The sequence below is a fragment of the Cricetulus griseus genome, chromosome 3, assembly GCF_003668045.3.
Source record: "Cricetulus griseus strain 17A/GY chromosome 3, alternate assembly CriGri-PICRH-1.0, whole genome shotgun sequence".
Classification (NCBI taxonomy): Eukaryota; Metazoa; Chordata; class Mammalia; order Rodentia; family Cricetidae; genus Cricetulus; species Cricetulus griseus.
Window position 1 is genome coordinate 219,129,904 of NC_048596.1, and position 19,685 is coordinate 219,149,588.

The window sequence follows — 19,685 nt, forward strand, 5'->3', positions numbered from 1 at the left end:
TTCAAAATATAGAGAACAATTGAAGCACCCAGTGTTGATCTCTGGCCTCCACACAGCAACACACATGTGGACTGAGACCCACATTCTCATGAAAAGGTCCTCCACATACATACTTACACACCCAGGCCACAGAGTTGAACACAGGAGTGTCCCCATGTGTGGAGACCAGGGCTCCCTCCCTCTGCCTTTCCACTTTCTTACAAAGGCCACAGGGCTCCTCTGTGTGAATCTGAGCAGCCTGGTAATTAAAATCTCACTTCCTGGTTGGAGCAAAGCAGAGTAGCAAAGGAGACTCTGTGTGAGCAGCAATGGGGCTGCCTCTCTTTGATCTGCAGGGCTCCTCCTTGCTCACTTCCTGAGTAGATGAGTCACATTTCCTAGAATTGTCCTTTAGAGGAAGTCCACTTCTAGGACTTCAGCATTCTGCTTATGGCTCAGAGAAGTGAGTAGGCCACCTGCCACTCACAAGCAAGTGTAAGCAGCAGCTGTATGCCAGTCCTTCAGTTTTCTTCTTGTCACCAGCTGTGAGATGCCAGCCCTCTGCTAGGATCATCTACTTTCAGAACTTTTGAGAAGTATAGCAACGAGGCTTTGCTCTCTTACATCATAAAGCAATCCAAGACGTGTCTTACACAAAATGTTGACCCAAAATTCCCTGGGTAAAATGTGATTTAAAAAAAAATTAAAAATTTAAGATATCTTTATTTTAATGTGATCCAAATTGTTTTTTGGGGGTAGGGAATGGTGTCTGATGGCATATACCTATAACCCCAGCACTCCAGAGGCAGGAGGATTGGTTTAAAGTCAGAATGCTGCATAAAACTTGTGTCTTTAGGGAAAGGAGGAAAGCTGCTCTTTTCTGATCATCCTCATGATGAAAAACTTTCAAGCGATTAATGCAGAGGCACCAGCCCTCAAAAGACAGCCTGCCCTTGGGTTAAAAGAGCTATGGTTTCTGCTCTCCATATCATCTCAGATTTGAAGCAAGACTATAGATGACTAAGGACTAAACCTATCAATTTCCTGAACTACCTTTGAGCCACTTAAAAATCTTCTTATGTGCTCACAGCTTGAAATTATTTCCTACAACAGTTCCCTCGTGGTATGTCCCCGCCTCTTTTTTTATTTTTCCACACTCAGGCCAAAGGCAGAAAAGCAGAGAAGCCTGCTCTCAGGCTTGCAGGCACACTGCATGAGTGGGGAGGTGCTGGTCACAAGGCTGAATTTCAAATATTATGAATCCCAGTTGTGGATTTGGGTTTACTTTTTAAAATGAGGGAGATTTCCAATTACAGCATTATAGGTGTTATAATACATATATACAACATACATTAGCTTTTTTGGTTGGCATGTAGAATAATCACTACATTTTCATAACCATTTTAGCTTATCTTGCAGGACCCCCTCCATAGTGCCCCTCTGCTTTCTTTTCTCATGTTAAGAACCTGTAAGGACATTTTACTTTCAGTTCTTATTTAACAGCTTTCCTCTTTCTCCTGTGGCAACTTGGGGAAAGAGGCAGGTGCAAGCACTTTAAGTCTCTAAGGCTCAAGGCTCTATGATTTCACGTTTTTTCTATCAACTAGACTTTTCTCTGTCCCAGAGTTCATCTGCAGCAGATGCAGAGATTTTTAGAAGACACAATAATATATTTTTAGAGCGCTTAGTGTTTCACTATGGCAAGATACTTGGCAGGAGGAAGGCTGCAGCTTATGGAATTAACCATTTATATATTCACAGGAGAGTATTCTTGGCTTTCAAAGCCTTTCCCTTCTCCCTGGGGAGGGAATTGAGCACGCATTGCTTCATCAGTTGCTATAAAAAACAATATTTATTGAAACTGTTTAGCCCCTGGACTACTAATTTTTAATGAATTATAATAATTAATAATAAAAAAGTTTGTTACCATGAAAAAGGAAATAATCAGGACAAAAATGGTTTTGAGATAATGCTGGAACAGACAGCTTTCCATAACAACTTTTTAGGACAGCAATGCTGATGTTTGATCCTGAGTGCAGAAACTTTGAGATATGAAAATAGCAGAATATTTTTAGTGGGCCAGCTGGGTGTCTGACAACTGAGAGGAGTGTGGAATTCTAGTGTAGGGAAAACATTACCAAGATGTATTTATATTATGATGTCGATAGTTCCCCAAAATAATGCATTAAAAATAAATTTATCTAATCAAAAAAGAACACACAGTCATTGCAGGAGATTGAGAAAACATAGGAAAGCCTAGAGAAAACAAAAAATCAAGCTATACCACTACTAATAATATTCAATATTTCCTGTTCTCTTTTTATGTTTGTTCTATTTTAATATTCATAGATTATCTCATGCATTACTTTATTATGACATTTTTCTATGGGACATATCTATTATGTTTGTTATTTTCCATGTTCTCATCCCATTACCACAGTGCAGCCTGCTGTGGGACATTTAGTATCCTGTCAATTTTCACTTTTCTAAACAATTCTGAGATAAACATCTATATAGTTAAATGTTAGCCTAAATCCATGGTTAGACACTGATTAAAAAAATAAAGCAAAGCAAGCAAAAAATACAGCAAAAGAACCAAAATCAAGCTTTTTGGCTTCTGATGTAAGTGATTCGTAGAAAGCAGGACTTAAAACTCTAAATACAGTAAGAGTAGATTGAGACCAACCAGCCCACAGACAGGCCATTTGGATTTCAGATAAACCTCTAATTCAAAGTGGTACAAAATAACTCGGAATGTGGTGTTCTGCTGGTCTCTCACTCGCATGCAAAGTCTGGCATTATGAGTAATCATTGACTTTAGATGAGTATTTCACATTTCCTGCCCCACCCTGACAGCACATGGCAGCATGGCTTTTTCTGTAGTGAGGAGATGTATGTGAGCCTCGGACATCAGTACACTAAGAGTGAGTAGCTGCACGTTAGGAGAGGCACCAAGCCTCCAAAGAACCATGGTGGAGCAGTCTTAGGTGTATCCTACACTGTCAGCCTTCTTCAACATTTGCCTAATTTACTTTCTGCAGCTCAGTGATATATCCCCGACTCACCCTGGGTTTTTCCTATTTCTGATGACAACTTTGCATCCAACCCTGTGATTTTCCTTTGGCAGAATTACAGAAACATACCCAAACCCTTCAAATTTAAAGCAACCTATAAAGGTCTCATGCTTACTAGGAAAATGTGTGTAAAACTTAACAACATCCATTAGGATTATTCTTGTGCTTCAGATGTGAGATGCAGCTCGGAGATGGAGTACTTTCCCAGCCTGCACAACACCTTGGGATCATCTTCAGCACTGGAAAAATAATGAGTCGATGCCATAGGCATTCTACAGGTTCTTTTCGCGGTGTGGGGTGAACAGGTGTTTCAAGAATTCAGCAGCCCCAACCCTTTCGTTCCAAGGCCAGCAGGAGCTGCAGGGTAGATAGCAGAAAGGTCACTAAAATAAGGAAAAGCACTTTTTCCATCAGCTTGCCTAGCCTCTTCTCACCTCATCATGCTAGCCTCAGCAACTTCTGATGTCCTCTTTCTTATTGGGCTATCCCCTACGTGATGGACCACACTTCTTCCACTCCTGCACACACACTTCTCTTCCTTCACCACACACGGGATGATTTGCAGCTCACTCTACACCCAGAATGGCAGGGATGGCTGCAGTGTCCACTCAAACCGAGGTTGTCACAGTAACACGATGCAAGAAAGGGCAATCCATCTTCAGGCTTGATTCATTTCTTCCCTGTCTTCTTCGACAGTGACCATTCTAAGTGCTAAACATGAGTCAGCCTCAGCTGTCTAGACTCGTATTTCATTTTGCAAAGCCACTATTTGGTGATTTCTTTAGAAAAAAAAAAAAAACCTAATTTTATTCCCTTTATATCTAACCAAAAGTTGAAGAAAATTTCAAGCATACTCTATATGTCAGGCCTTGTCATTTGTCACAAAGCTATAAGAACCATGTGATTCCAAAAGTACACATTCATAAAGAAAGTTTAGATTCTAAAAGTTAAGCAATTTCCTCCAGACTGTGTGCTAAGCAAAATTCCTATAGCTGGACTATGCCTGACTCTGATCACGTTGACTATGGCTGTCCTGAAAAGGAAATGACTTGACTGTTTCCATCAATTAACTTAACTTCAAAAGCCTATGTAGGAGCCCCTTCTCAGGAGTTTTATAAGCTTCCTTGCATTGACTAGAGTCTCCCTTTATATAGAGAAAGGGAAATATCCACTACATCTGAAAATTCTTCTTCACAGCAGATAAATGATTTCAGCTCCATGTCCATATCTGAAGGAGTTGTCCTTGAAAGTTTCAAGATTTATGTATAATAGGATGGGACTAGATTTTCCCAAAATTACTCCAGTTTTAATGGTATTATTCAAGAAAGGCCTACTTTGCTTTCTCTGTCTTAAAATTAATCTTCTGCAATAGAGAAAAGTGAAGTTTACTTCTAGACACACTTCAAGAAAATAAGAAAACAATACTTTTGATTGTGGTTGTGGTGTGATGGTACAGTATGTGCCTAGCATTGGTAAGATGCTGGATTTGAGCTTCCAGATCGGGGGGGGGGGAGTAAAAAGGAAAGGAAAAATAATACATAAAGAATGAATTCTCTGTTAATCTGAAGTAGAAAGGACTGCTTCAATTGTCACATTCCCATTCTAAAAGATTTAGGAAAATGTCTATCTGCTGATCTACTCATATGTGGCAGATATTTAAATACCACTTTCATTCATTATAGTCACACATTTTCAAAGTTACCAAAGAGCATCATAAAACAAGTCAAAGAGGAGACCCTTGAAGACCAAGAGTCTTGAAGAACACGCTCCTGAGAGTTCTTGGAATTAGTGAAGAGGGGGAGGCTGCTGTGGTCAGAGCATGTTGCATGAGGCTTTGTTCACTTAGAACCTGATTTTCAGTGATTCTGAGAGTGCCCACAAAGCCAGGGGACTGTTTTTGTTTGTTTGTTTGTTGGTTGGTTGGTTGTTTTTTGTTTGTTTGTTTGTTTTTTAATATAGGATCTCTCTATATAACCCTGGCTATCCTGGAACCCACTATGTAGACAAGGCTGACCTCAAACTCATAGAGATCCACCTACCTCTGCCTTCCAAGTACTGGGATTAAAGGTGTGTGCCACCATGCCTAAAAGCAGGGTACTTTAATCTCCAGGGCCAGTGAGATGGTTCAGCAAGTGAAGGCACCTGCCTCTAAAAGGGTGGCAACTTGAGTTTGATCCTAGATACGGTGGTGGGAGGGGAGAATTAATCCCTCAACCTCGTCCTCTGACCTCCAGAAGTGCATCAACACACATGACCCCATACAAACATCATCCACACATATACACATGCAATAAAACAAATTTAAAAAAACAAGCAAACTATCTTAAGTGGGTCAGTGGGATGGATCATCAGGTAAAAGGCTCTTGCTGTGAATACCTGAAGAGCTGACTTCAATTCCCAGAACCCACATGATGCAAAGAGAAAATAGGTTTCTGAAAGCTTTTGTCTAACCTCCACATGCATGATGTTTCATTTGTATACCTGCACTCATGCACATGTATCATACAGAAACATGCAATAATAAACAAAATAAAATTTTAAGAAGCCCTAATATCACAATAATTGGACTATCTCTGTCAGATGTTGATATGCTGTATATGACTTCAGTACTTCATCATCTGCTTTTGGGACCCTTAATATTGAGAGGGGCCCCTAAATCATTTCATATTGTAACTGGAGTCTGAACTTGCTAATGGTCTTCATGTTTGCACCAGATTTTCAACCACACAGAGGAAGTAACCTAGTAGCCCAGCATGCTGGGAAGTGTGGCCTGGCCAAGGAATTCCCTCTTCTCTGTGTGTCCTAAGAAGTGTAGAGATTTCTGTTGTGTGAGTGGAGGTGAGGGATGCTTGAACTATAAACATTATACATGAATTGTGTTCCTAAAAGAAAAACTGAAAAGATTGACCACAGAAGTCCTTATGATACACAATTTCATATTTGAAAAGTGTTTGATGGCCAAAGTGACAAAGTGAGAATCATTTCAAGTATTTTTTTTTAAAGAGTCTTTTAGTGATACAAATTAGAACTCATATTCAAGGTGAGGAAGTCTCACCCAGAAGTTTTAGTTTCCTACTTAGAACTTCTTGGTGGTTCTGTGGAGTAGATCCCAGGCTTGATGAAAGCAGAAATCATGGTTTTTACCAGGCCCAAACCAGCAAGTTCTGGTCGTGGCTATGAGTCACAGCTGGAATGTCCTGTGGTTAACATTCTGCACTGAAAACAGAATCAAAAGCAGCAAGACACCAACTGGTTTCCATGGTGACTGGTATTTGTGTACTTTGAAAAATGACTGTTACTTTTTGTGTGGTGAGTTTACTCAGGAATGAATTGCGGAGGTGACATTAGCCATCTGTGTGAATATAAACAAAAAATCTGATTTAATTAAATGTAAATGTTAAAAGGGCATAAGACTGAGGGAATGGGGTGGGTTCCCCCCTCTCTTTAGTAGAAGTATTGTTGTGCACTAATTAGTTCATTAATTTATCTGACATTTTATTTAGGGATTTTCAAATATGTCCACTTGATGTTTATTGTAATGTATCATTCCTTTCTTCCCAGACACTTAGTTATCATTCATCGGGGTTCCCACATCCCATCCTCCTTGGCCACATGCCCCGTCTAGTCCCATGCACAAAACACAACTTTAAGACCACTGGCTTCTGGCATTTAGGGGATCTTCTTTAGTGAAAAAAAATCCCATTAAAGAGAAGAAAAATTTTCCTCTACATCTCATAAAAGGACACAGCTCTTAACCCTGTTGAATTATAGAGAAAAACAATGCTTTATATTTTATTATAATATATAATGGCCTTGTATGGAATCACACTATGTTCCTCAGCTTGCTGCTATCCAGTGCTTATTACAATCCACCAGGTTGAGGGTTCATATGGTTATAAAGGAGTTTACCTTAAGTTTTGCAGGTTAAAGATGAAGTAATTTCAGCTTTGGTCACTAAACCACAATCCAAAGTTAGAATCTCTTAGGTTTAAAGACTCTAGGCTGAAAGACTTGTTTATTATGTCAGTATTTGGAGACAGTGTATTTATTTTTGTATCCAGTTTCAAAGTAGACTTCATGCATTAAAATTGATGGAAACTCTGAAGCTGAGAAAAATATTCTGCAATGAGACAGTAACTGGGGAGCACTCCCAGTGCAGCCTGGGTCCCCTTGCCCCTGCCTCCAGCTTGCAGGGGGGACAGAATGAAGGGATTTGGCTTTTGTTTCTTCTTTTCTGATTTTCTTGTTGTGTTTTCTTTCTTTTTTCTTTCTTTCTTTCTTTCTTTCTTTCTTTCTTTCTTTCTTTCTTTCTTTTTCTTTCTTCTCTCTCTCTCTCTCTCTCTCTCTCTCTCTCTCTCTCTCTCTCTCTCTCTCTCTCTCCCTTCCTTTCTTTCACTCTCCATCTTTCATCTGGTTTTTGTCAATATGTAGCATTCTCAAAGCTTCTATTACTGAAGTAAACACCATGTCCAAAAGCAACCTGGGGAGTAAAGGGTCATTTCAAACTTGCAGTTCCATATCCATGAAGGAATGATGCTTGCTGGCTTGCTCTTCATGGATTTCTCAGCCTGCTTTGTTATAGCACCCAGGACCACCAGCACAGGGATTGCACCACCCACTGTCAGCTGCCCCCTCCCACATCATTAATCAAGAAAATGCTCCCTCCCTAGGGTTACCAAGAAGCCAGTCTGGTGAGGGTGTTTTCTTTTTCTTTTTTTTTCATTCATTTATTTAGCTCATAAATAAAGTCATGCACAATTATGATACAGAATACAGCATGTTCACAATGGCATGGCTAAATTAAACCAATTAACATGTTATATCACACATATTCATCATTTTTGTTTTGAGAACACTTAAAGTATACTATCTCACAACTTTTAAAATATAGCATATTGTTATCAACCATATTTATCATGCTCTCAGTAGACCTCAAGACTTCAGAGAGTCCATGCCTCTTGTCCAACTGCAGTTTTATATCCTTAAACCAATCATTTCCCCATTGTTAAAAGACCCACATTGAAGCCTAATAGCCACAATTCTGCTCTCTGTTCCCATAAGTTCATCATTTCTAGGTTACACATAAAATTGAAATTGTGTGACATTTGTCTTCCAGTGTGTCACTTATTTTTTTTTTTGGCAAGCATATAACTTTACTACTTACTAAAGATGAAATCAAATTTGCATGCACAGGTGAGCACTCACTGAAACACCTTGGATTCATCACATATTTGAGTTTCAATTAGCATATATATATATATACATATATGTATATAAAAAGAGCAATAATGGCAATATGTTATGTATCAATAGCAGTAACAGCTTTTCCAGGTTCTGCAGTCCTTTGAACAAAATTGTAGAGACATCCAGCACACTCCATTTTAAAAAACAAACAAAAACAAAAAACAAACAAACAAACAACAACAACAACAACAACAACAAAGTAAAAAACAAAATCCCAGAAAACAGCACAGTTCTGTTACTCTTGTGGTACTTGGCACCATTTTTTTTAAATTAGTTTCTCAGTCATCATCTGGGAGGAAACCATTCTGAGCAACATCATTAAAAACAGCTCTGATAAAGCATGGTCACTACTATGTATCATAAAGCAGGTCCACATATGAGTGAGTACATATCATGTTTGTCTTTTTGTGATTGGGTTACCTCGCTCAGAATGGTTTCTTTGAATTCCATCCATTTTCCTGCAAATTTCAAGATTCCATTGTTTTTTTCTGCTGAGTAGTACTCCACTGTGTAAATGTACCACAATTTCTCTATCCATTCTTTGGTTGAGGGGCATCTAGGCTGCTTCCAGTTTCTGGCTATGACAAATAATGTTACTATGAACATGGTTGAACAGATGTCCTTGTTATATGAATGTGCTTCTTTCGGGTATATGCCTAGGATTGGAATTGCTGGAGAGTGTTTTCTTAATTGAGGGTATATCTTCCCAAATGACTCTAGGCTATCTCAAGTTTACATAAAACTAGTTAGTAATATAGTATACTAGAAACCCAATAAGAAATGTAAGTTTTTAAAGTAAGAGTATTTATAAAAAAAAAAGAAGAAAAAGGTAAAATAATAAACCTGAGAAATGAATACTATCTTATTTGTTTACTTAAAACTCATGGGTTATTACCAAGTGGTGAGTGGCATGTTGGGCTCTGGTTCCCATTTTAAATCTCTGCAGACCTTCCCCACAACTCCCAAACATGATGAACAAGTGGTTGAGAATTTGATGAGATAGGCCATCATTCAGAAATCATGATTTGTTATAAGCCTAAACAAGATGACTCCTAGGTCCCCACTCTGCAAAATGACTTCAAAGTGATCCTTTTACTGCACGAAATTATTAGACTGATATTTACAATTGTATGATTCAAATTCTTATAAGTATACGGAAGTAGCAGTACAGGTTAAGTAAATGCACTAGTGGTAGAAACCAGAGTGTCCATTCACTGGATCTGTACTGGAATCCACCCTTGTAAAGCTCCACTTCTAGCAGAGGGAAAGGAAATCCAGGGGTGGCCTGCTCCCTAAGGAAACTCACAGTCAGTAGGGGCAAGATGATACTGTGCCCATCACTAGGAAGGGAGGGGTAAGAAGTGATGCTGTGCTCATCACTAAATAAAAAGAGAAAAATGGGTTTTTATATTTGTTAAGCTTTAAATCAGATACCTGTTTATCTATCTCTATGTCGTGATATGGTTATTGAATGAGACTACAAGAAGTCTGTAGAAATATGTCCATGGAATGATGGGCAATGACCTGAGCAGAAAACTCCAAGGGAAGAAATGTAAATTCCCATTAGACGTGTGGGGGGAATCCAAAAGGCTTTAGTCTTATAATACTCAGCCTAACAAAATGACAATAATTGCAGAAGCAGTTTTTCATTCTTAGCGTTAGTATTTCCAATTTTATGTTTTTTTTTTTTGTGTGTGTGTGTGTTTCTCTTGCACTTTTTTAAAATTCTGGTTCATTTGTTAATAGTTGGCCTGTTTTCTAAAGAGAGAGAGAGAGCTTGGAGTTGGATAGGTGTGGAAGTGGGGAGGATAAGGGAGGAAATGGAGGAGGGGAACAGCAATCAGAATATATTGTATGAAATTTTTTGTTTTACATTATTTTTTAAAGTAGAATATTTATAAAAGAAAAAAGAAGTAAAAATAACAACTGTCAAATTTAATAAACTCTCACGGAAGAAACATGTCTATAAAGACATGATTTTATGTCTTAATTTTATGTATGATTTTAGTTTGGTACAAACTTTCTGGTAAGAAATTTAATAATATTACAAAACAACAAAAAGTATACTTTTTGGAATCCTTATTGGGAATTTTAACAGAAACCTTTAAAGTATCAGATATTTATACTAACAAAACTCAGAAGCCATCTTCCAAATGAACAGCAGAATTGCAATGAAGACATCATTGACATATTTTTGTTGCTGGTAAAAGTTCTCACTTGGTGCTGGGAATGTAGTTTAGTTGGTCTAGGGATTGCCTAGCATGCACAAAGTCCTGGGTTTGATCCCAACACAGTATCAACCTTGGTCCGGCACACCTGTCATCCCAGACTTGGAGAGATAGAATCAGGAGAGGCAGAAGTTCATTGTTAGTTGCATAGCTAATTCAGGGTCAGCCTAGTTCCCTATTCTGGGTTTTAATTAAACTTGACAGGTTAATATAAAACCAAAATTAGTAGTTTAATTTTCACATTTATTGGGTTTACTAATCCAATCCTCTCAAACACTGTCTAGGCAATTAATCTTTAAATCTTATAATAACCCATGAGAGCAGATTTGCCTTTAACTTTTGAACCCAGTGTGCATCTGTGTCACTAAGGTAGCCCTTCTCCTTGAAAACAAACAAAGAAACAAAAATAACAATAACAAAAAATATGTGCAGTATGTTTACTTTGTGAAATTTCTCTTTGGTTTCAGCTCTATGATGGACCACAAAGGATAGGACGATACTGTGGAGAAGGTATTCCCCCATCAGGGGCCACCACAGGCTCCAAGCTTCATGTGCTGTTCTATACAGATGGGGTTATTACACCGAACGAAGGATTTAAGATGCAGTGGTTTGTTCATGGTAAGTTGTGTGCTGATCTTGGTTGTATTAATAACTGTTATTTGGCCAAGAACTGTTTCCTTATCAATTCTATCCTTGGAAACAGTAGCATCAACAAATAATGAAAGCGACGTAGTAGCTAGAGCTAGGATTAAGATAACTTATTGAGATATTTGTGGAATATGAGGAGTTAAATTTTTGCTAGGGTTCTGAGAAGAAATGGTTAACATAGAAGCGATTCTGACAACTGCTTGAGCAGGTGGTATAACAATCTGCCTTAGAACAGACACATTACAAAGTGGCATGGAAGTCCCCCAGGTGCAGTAGACAAAAAAGAAACCTAAGGCTCACCTTAACATTTGTCAGAGATAGAATGATCAGTATACTGTAACGAATGGGAGTCAGAACAATCAGAAAAGGAAAAAAGGAAGGGCTGGGATGAGAGGAACAGCAGATAACTGAGCTGGATGTAAGAGTCCAGGCTCATGCCTTGTTCTGCTAAATGGAGTAGGGATACACTGAAGCCCACCTGCAAACAAGTGGTTGAGGAAGCAGGCAGAGATAATTGCTTCTTTAAAAGTCATTATTAACAAGACAGATGAGTCTTGAAACTTGATCTCCTGTGAGTCAGATGGATGGTCCCAGAGCAATGATTTCAAAACGTGGTTCCCAGTAACAGTAGCAGAGCAAGGAACTTTACAGAAATGCAAATTCTTAGCCCCTCCCCTAGACCGACTGGATCATAAACTGAAACTCGGCCCAGAACAGTATCTTAATTGATCTTCCTGGTGATTAAGATTTAAAAGCTATTGAGCTAGGATAATCCAACTTCCCAAAGAGCATCAGAGCAGTAATTTCCAATCATTTAACCATGGTGTTAGGACTCATGGTCAATTTCAGTAAATTGAAGAGATATAGAACTACAATGCTACACCAGAAGTCTAGCAGATGCCTAAACTCTAATCCTTCTGTTAAAATCAGTGGAAAGGACCAGTGAGATGTCTTAGTTGGTAAAGTGCTTATCTCACAAGTATGAGAATGTAGTTAAATCCCTGAACCCAAGCCAAACACAATAGCATGCTTTTGTAATCCCAGTGATGAAAAGATAGGAGGTGAGGATGAGCAGAACCTTGGAGCTCACTGACCAGCTAGCCTAGCCTACTTGGCAGAATTCTAGATTGATGAGAGACCTTGTCTCAAACAAAAGGTTGGAAGTCCCTAAGGACCAAATTCTCACTTTAGTATTGTACTCAGACCTCTACCGGCATGTGTATACAGTATACATCCCTGGCATGAGCGTGCATAAGTAAATGCACACATAAACAAATAGAAAGAAAGAGAGAGAGAGAGAGAGAGAGAGAGAGAGAGAGAGATGAGAGAGATGAGAGAGATGGGGGAAAGGGGAGGGGGAGGGGGAGAGAGGAAAGAGAAGAGAGAGGGAGAGAGAGAGAAAGGGAGGCAGAGAGAGTTGGGGGCAGTGCTTTTGCTAGCTGATCTCTTTATTCAAGAGGCTGCTGGCCCTCCCCTGCAGGCTCTAGTCACACTGGCTAGAGGCCACCCTAAAGTGTGTGATGGGATGGATGGTCGTTACCAGCTACACCCAGCTTACTGTATCAGTGGGTTCTTCTAACCAACATGCCAAGTCCTATGCTGAAAACTCTACCGTTTTGTTGAGCCAAGATTTTTCTTTCACTTCTATTTGAAATCTGTCTGTTTTTAAGAGAGTCAAAGACACCCTCTGTCTATTCTCTTTTCCTGTTTACTATTGCAAAAAAATTTCCCCATTTGCTGAAAATTGGCTAAACTCAGAGCCAGAGTTATGCAACAGTATGTTACTAGTTAGGACCAAAACTTGGGGAAAAAATTAACTCTGTACTGCCCACTATATATAAATGGGAGTTGACAATAATCTTTTGGAAGGAGACTGTCAACAGTTTAAATCAACACAAAATTAATTGAAGTCACATGTTATCATGATGCCATACTTGTATGTCTTATGTCCTGTATCTGAACCATGTAATTTGACATGGCTTGAGAGGAGGAGTCAACAGAGTAAGTCAGGCAGGAGGCCTTCACTGGAAGTGATACCCTGATTATCTATTAGATTAAACCTAAAGACAAAAATTGCAAACTGTTGTTCTTCCATTTATTAAAGCTATGGGTATTGGGGGATGTTTTCATACCAGATACCATGCTATGACTAGGGACACAGATCTATGTGCACACACTGAAATTGTTCAGTTCCCAACACCATTACAAGAAAGGGAAAATATTAAGCATGCAAATGAATATGCACACTTAAATCTGGCAAAGGTTGAGGGAACACATAGGAGATTGGATGCTATTAGGACAGGCAGGCAGGCAGGCAAGTCTTCTATGAAATTGCAACCTCTGAACTAAAACCTGAAAAATAAGCAGATGCTATCTGGCCAAATAGGGAAGAGAAAGGAATGACCCAGTGATACAAGGATGCAGGGGGAGCAAGATGGTCACAGGTGGTTAGAATCAAAGTCAAACACTAGAGGAGGCTAGAAAGCTGAGCAGTGGCTACCACAAGCTGGACCTATAAGGCACAAACTCAAACCATAGGGGCCACAGTGTCTTCCAACATGCCAATATTTTATTCTTCATAAAAACAGATCTGGGATAGAATCCCCAAGGACAGAGAAGCATGACAAATTGTGGAACTTACAAAATGCAATACAATACAAAATGCAAACTAAACATAGTCACCATCACTAAACAACAAGGGCATGTTTCAAGCACTACAATGCTAGTCCATTTCATCATGGGGAGCATCACAGTGTAGTGCTCTCTCTCTCTCTCTCTCTCTCTCTCTCTCTCTCTCTCTCTCTCTCTCTCTGTCACACACACACACACACACACACACTGAAAATGCTACAATGTCACCTGGTGACATAATCTGTGGGGCTACCCAGGTTTGTGCTGCCCATCCTTGACTGAAATTCATCCTGCAGCATCTAACTCTCAGTCTTTGCATGCAACACTGATACTCTTATATGTGTTTGTGTGTGCATGAATGCATATAACACATCAGCATACAAAAATCAAAGACAATTCTGCATTGTCCCTCTGGGCTTGTGCTTAGAGTTAGAGTTCAAGATCCCTAGCATGACCTGGCCCTAAGCATCTCTTCCTCACCTGGCCAGGATGGGTGATGTTAAAGTTCTCTCCTCTTTCCATTAGAATCAAGACACAGGAAGCCCTTTCCCCACTGACTCCAATCCAGACTATGCTATAAGAGCTCTCAACAAAGCTTGCAGAGCCCAGCATTGACAATGACATCATTTCCTGAATACTGTGGCTCAGGAACCCTACACACTTCATTCATTTTGCTCAGTAATAAATAAATCCGTTTACCCAGGATTCCTTTTCGTCAACAGCACAAATCTTCTATTTACTTTAAGAAAATGGATCTACAAGCGCGCTTTCTCTGTGGGTGCATTTTGAAAGTGCCTCTGTGGTTGCATGATAAAGCCCACACTGCAGTGCCTTTTATGCAGATCTTCAAAGAGAATCCCACCCTAAAAATAAAGAAATGGCCACGGCCGCCCTGCCTGGCTAATCGGTTCTCAGAATGCAGCATTGACAGCATTGTTCAGAAGCTGAATTCCATCCTGGGAGCCTCGGTCTGGGATGCTGAAGGGTGTATAGAACTTCCCATAAGTTGTGTGAATAGGCGCTCCCAGCCAGCTGCACACACCCCTCCGCTCTTTCCCTGCCGGCTCCCGGAGACCCCTTCTCACTTGGCAGCATACAAACAAGGTCAAGGAGCTTTGTGCACAGAGAGTGACATTTGTAAAGGCTGCAGGCACTTCTGCTAGGGAGCCAGCAGGGGAAGAGCTAAGTGCCATGTGAGCAGGAGGTGATGTCACCATGTCACCATGGACTTCCACAAAGGAAAGTGTGGCCTTTTCTTTGGGGAGAGAGATGACATCATCCTCTCAGATGGGGGCCACTCCATTCTATTTTCTTTTTAGTTGTTAATGAGATTTCTGGGACCCAAGAGTTTTCAGAAATTGGTTTGGGGGAACATTTTAAAACATTTTTCAAGACTCTCCATTGGTTAACTGTAAATTCAACCCCTGCACCAAGGGCTTCTCCAAAGTTTACTTTCTGAATGCTAGCCAGGAACCCCCATAGGGTAGGCCATGATTCTTTTCAAACCTCATTCCAACTCTTGGTCAATAGCTTGTGGCTATTTCTGGTCTCTCAGGGGGAATTCCTTCTAATTTGACACTTTTATTTGTTTTGGTGACTTGGAATTGTGAGCTGGTCTTCTGGGAGCACTCAAGTTTTAACTGTTGTGATTCTGTTATTTTTTTCTTACAAACATGGATGCTGGGTGTTCAGTTTCTTAGAGTGAATTAGCTGAGCTCTGCAGCTAGTTGCAGAGGGATGGCACACCGCATATATGATCCCTGTTTTAAAAAGAAAACAGTCTTATTCTTTAGAATATATAGATAACAGCATCCTAACGCAGCACAGGCACATGCAGTACACTGACGATAGTTAAAACATCTCGGTATTAAATGCCATAGATGAAAAATTAGAAAAAATCTTAAAAGGCTCCATAGGGATAATGAACAACAGAAGGTTGAGAAACACTAAGCAAAGCACATGATAGAAATTAGGGTGGGACTCGCTATCCAACTGATAAAAGACAAGTGCAAAAACTTACAATTTTTGCTGCCACCAGAAAAAAGACCACAGATAGGTTTTTTGTTTGTTTGTTTTTTGTTGTTGTTGCTAGGGATGGATTTCAAGGTTTTGAACATGCTAGGCAATACTCTGTTGCTTTGCTCACTGATCCCTAATCACCAGAAATGGATTTTATTTTGAGCACTAGGATAATAGGTATATAGGGAAATGTAGTGACTTCACTGATGTACATTTTGAAATAATAATATAGGTAGTTGGAATTTCACAGGCACACAGAGACAATGGCCTGAATTAAGAGAGCACCTGGGTTCAGTTCTCAGCACCCACAGGGCAACTCATGACAGTCTGTAACTGCAGGTTCAGTGGATTCAGTGCTCTCTAACCTCTGTAGCTGTCAGGCACATACCTGCAGGCAAAACACCCATGCACATAAAAATACAACCTGAAACTAAAAAAAAAAATATTATATAGATAAGAGGATACAGAAATGCACACAAAGAGACAGAGATAGAGTGACTGTAGGGGAACTATAATAACAGAGCAGGGAGGAAGAACTGGAACAGAGGTTAAGACAGCAGCTTATTAGGAGGTGTGCAGAAACTGGGATAGGCAGACATGATGCCTGATTAGATGCCTATGAGTCCATGCAATGAAGAGAGGGTCTTAGTCAGTCCAATGTCTCCACAGTACATCACCTGGTGCTTGTTGCCACCAGCAACCATAGACAGGGACCCTGAAAGGAGACTGTACTTCTATGGAAATATGAGTTCCAATTTGAGCATGCAGAATTCAAGATCCTGTAAAATGATCGGAAGAAGTGTCCCTCAGGCCATTGTCTGTGTGTCTGTCAAAGTTAGGTAAGGGTCCAGGGCAGAAAGATGATGTGGTAAATCTCTGGTGAATTCAGCACCATAAACATGATGGCTTTGTTTTGCTTTGTTTTGTTTTGTTTTGTTTTTTTTATGACCAAGACTTCTAAATTAGTCTTTGTCCCTAAGTATATACAATCCAGTAAGGAAGGAACTTTGAAAAACAGTTTAAACGCCATATCCTATGATATGCATGAAGGTGTGACTATCCATGTGGATAGTCCTGGAGGCCTTGGATATGGAGGACTGAGGCTGATGTTGGGAATAATCCTGCATTGCTCTTCCACCTTATCCACTGACGTAGGGTCCTCAATCAAACCTAGAGCTGACTGATGTATCTGTTCATGTATCTGTTCTTGCTAATCAACTTGTTTTGGAGATCCTGTCTCTTCCTCAGGGGCTAGAAATGCAAGTGGGCCACTGTGCCTAGCTGGCCTTTTTTTTTTTTTTTTTTTTTTTTTTTTAAGATTTATTTATCGTGTATATAGTGTTCTGCCTGCATGTACACCTGCATTCCAGAAGAGGGCACCTCATTATTTATATGGTTGTGAGCCACCATGTGAGTGCTGAAAATTGAACTCAGGACCTCTGGAAGAGCAGCCAGTGCTCTTAACAAATTTGAGCCATCTCTCCAGCCCCCATCTGGCCTTCTTAATGTGTGTTTCTAAGTATCCAAAATCCAGTCCTCATGCAAGTGTTTTAACCACTGAGTCATCTCCCCAGCCCACTACCATTGTTTTAAAAGCAGGGAGTGGAAGATGTCAGGGAAGGAGATTACAGTTGGAGAAATTGTAGAAATGGCGACAAAGGGGACTTGAGGGGAACTTGTGTGGACCATGGCTACTGAAAGAGAAGGATACAGATTTGCAAAGTAAACAGGCTAAGGGTCAAGGAGAGTTACTGATCTGCTGAGTCCTTACTTAGCAAAGAAGCAAAGAAGCAGGAGGTGACACCATCAGCACTGTAATAATTGCTGGGCAGAACCACCTGCTGCTTTCTCTTTCCCTGATATGTCCTTCAAAGCTATAGCCTGGACATCAGATCTACATTTTCATGTTTGAACATTGTTTGGGGACCTGTTAAATTATTTCATGATTACTCTTTTGCATCTGTCTTGAGTCTTGTTTATTCATGGTTAGGTGTTTGCAATCAAAGTGGTATCATGAATTGTGATCAGCAAAGACCGTAATCAACAAAACTGGCCTGTGCATCACACCCGCTCTGGGAGGGCCCTTCCTTTCAGTTGGTGGTGGAATTACTTTCACGGTGTCATTACTTGCTAAGCTGTGACAAATAAAACATCACAGAGAGAAGTGAGAATACACGTGCTTTTCTATCTGTAAAGGAGCCTCAGTTATGATCAAGGTACACCTCGCTCGAGTACCAAATCTTCAAGCAAAAATGATTGGAAAGATGAGAAAAGAGATGGAATCCTGTCATTATTTTATGGTTATTGTGTGCTGTCACATAAATTCTGTTTGGTTTCGACAGGGGTTTGAGAAAAAGCAAAGGAAGAGCCACTAGTTGTGTTCATATCCAAAGGTAGTTGTCTATCGGCTCACTAAAATTTCCCCTCAGATTTATACATACTATACACATAATGCAAACCTGTGTTTGTATTTTGCCCACTTTGATATTTTAGACTTCTGTTTTTGTGGTACTCTAAAATATTTTTAGAGGTGAAGATTAGAAATGAATACTACATTAGTATAGAACAAAGGTCGGAGATTTGATTATGATGCCATAGCTGATTTTTTATTTTGGCGAATTCTCAGTTGTATCTTTATTCAAAACAAATGAATGTTGCTAATTTTAAAAATCTGTTTATCAAGACAGACAGTGGTGCCTGTGTGTATTTCCAGATATTTAGGAGGCTGAGCAAGAACTCACTTGAGCTCATGATTTGAGATTAGTCCCGACAATATTAGAGCAATCTCATCTCAAAAACAGACAACAATCAAATCTGTTTCCCAATAACACTGCTTTTGGAATAATTCACTCAAAAAAAGTCCTGCAGCTTGTTTGGCCTTAGGCTCAAGAGTTTTCATTGTGAGTAGTGTGATCAGAAGTAATGGCAAACGTGCAGATCTTTCACAATGAGTGGAAAATCTAAACCATGACTTTTTTGCCTCCTTGACAACAGTGGTAAACACACACACACACACACACACACACACACACACACACACACTGTTGACCTTCAACTAATGTTGGCTCTGAGTCTGTACCCAGGGCCTTTAGCACCTTCTATCCCCATTCCCACATCGCTACTGTTTGAAAACATCTGAGCTCTATTTCCACTGCTGCTCATTCAAACCATTATAAAATGGAAAAAAATAACCTGCAAACAATCATGAACTTCCAAGATCATATATTGCACAATTTAGAATTCTCCTTGATTTGGGGCCAAAGGGAGAGTTTCCACAAATCTTCTATTTGTGTTCTGGTTTCCTAGCAACAATATCCTTGATAGCAATTGCATATTTTTTCCTGAGAGATTCCAGTTTTTTTATACAATGTGGAAAAGGAAGCTACGGGTTACTTATTTTCAACTTCAAATATTGTAACAAATACAAATGACCAAAATCACACATAATAGTCTTTATGTTCAGTATGGAACATTAATTTTTAATCCATTTTTTTTCACCATTAAGTGTGATTGCTTTTATGTAAATATCACTGTGAACTGGGCAAAACAAGTCATCTTCCTTTCACCAAGTAAAGACAGTCTGTGGTGTAGGACAGAAATGATACTGTAGAAGTTAGTAGAATTTTATATTGTGTATATATGTAATGAGTGATACATAAATAACACTTTGTTTCTAATGATTTTTCTTCTCATCATATAGACTAAGCAATGTAGGTTTTACCACCTAAGAATAACTAAGCCTGTCTTTGGGAATTTTTAAACATTTAATTTATTTATAGTATCCATTTATTTATGTGTGTAGTGTATAAGTGTACACACCATAGTAGGCATGTGGAGGTCAGAGGTCAGCTTATGAGAGTCA

General features: G+C 39.5%; 1 protein-coding gene across 2 annotated transcripts in view; it reads left to right on the plus strand.

Moving 5' to 3' along the window:
* The window catches only part of Cubn (cubilin), a 209,786-nt gene that overhangs the window by 68,612 nt on the left and 121,489 nt on the right, over window positions 1-19,685 (plus strand). For both annotated transcript variants that reach the window (XM_027405242.2, XM_035442818.1), the window contains exon 28: window positions 10,993-11,143. In XM_027405242.2, coding sequence (XP_027261043.1) covers window positions 10,993-11,143 — 151 coding nt within the window. The remainder of the gene's footprint in view (window positions 1-10,992; window positions 11,144-19,685) is intronic.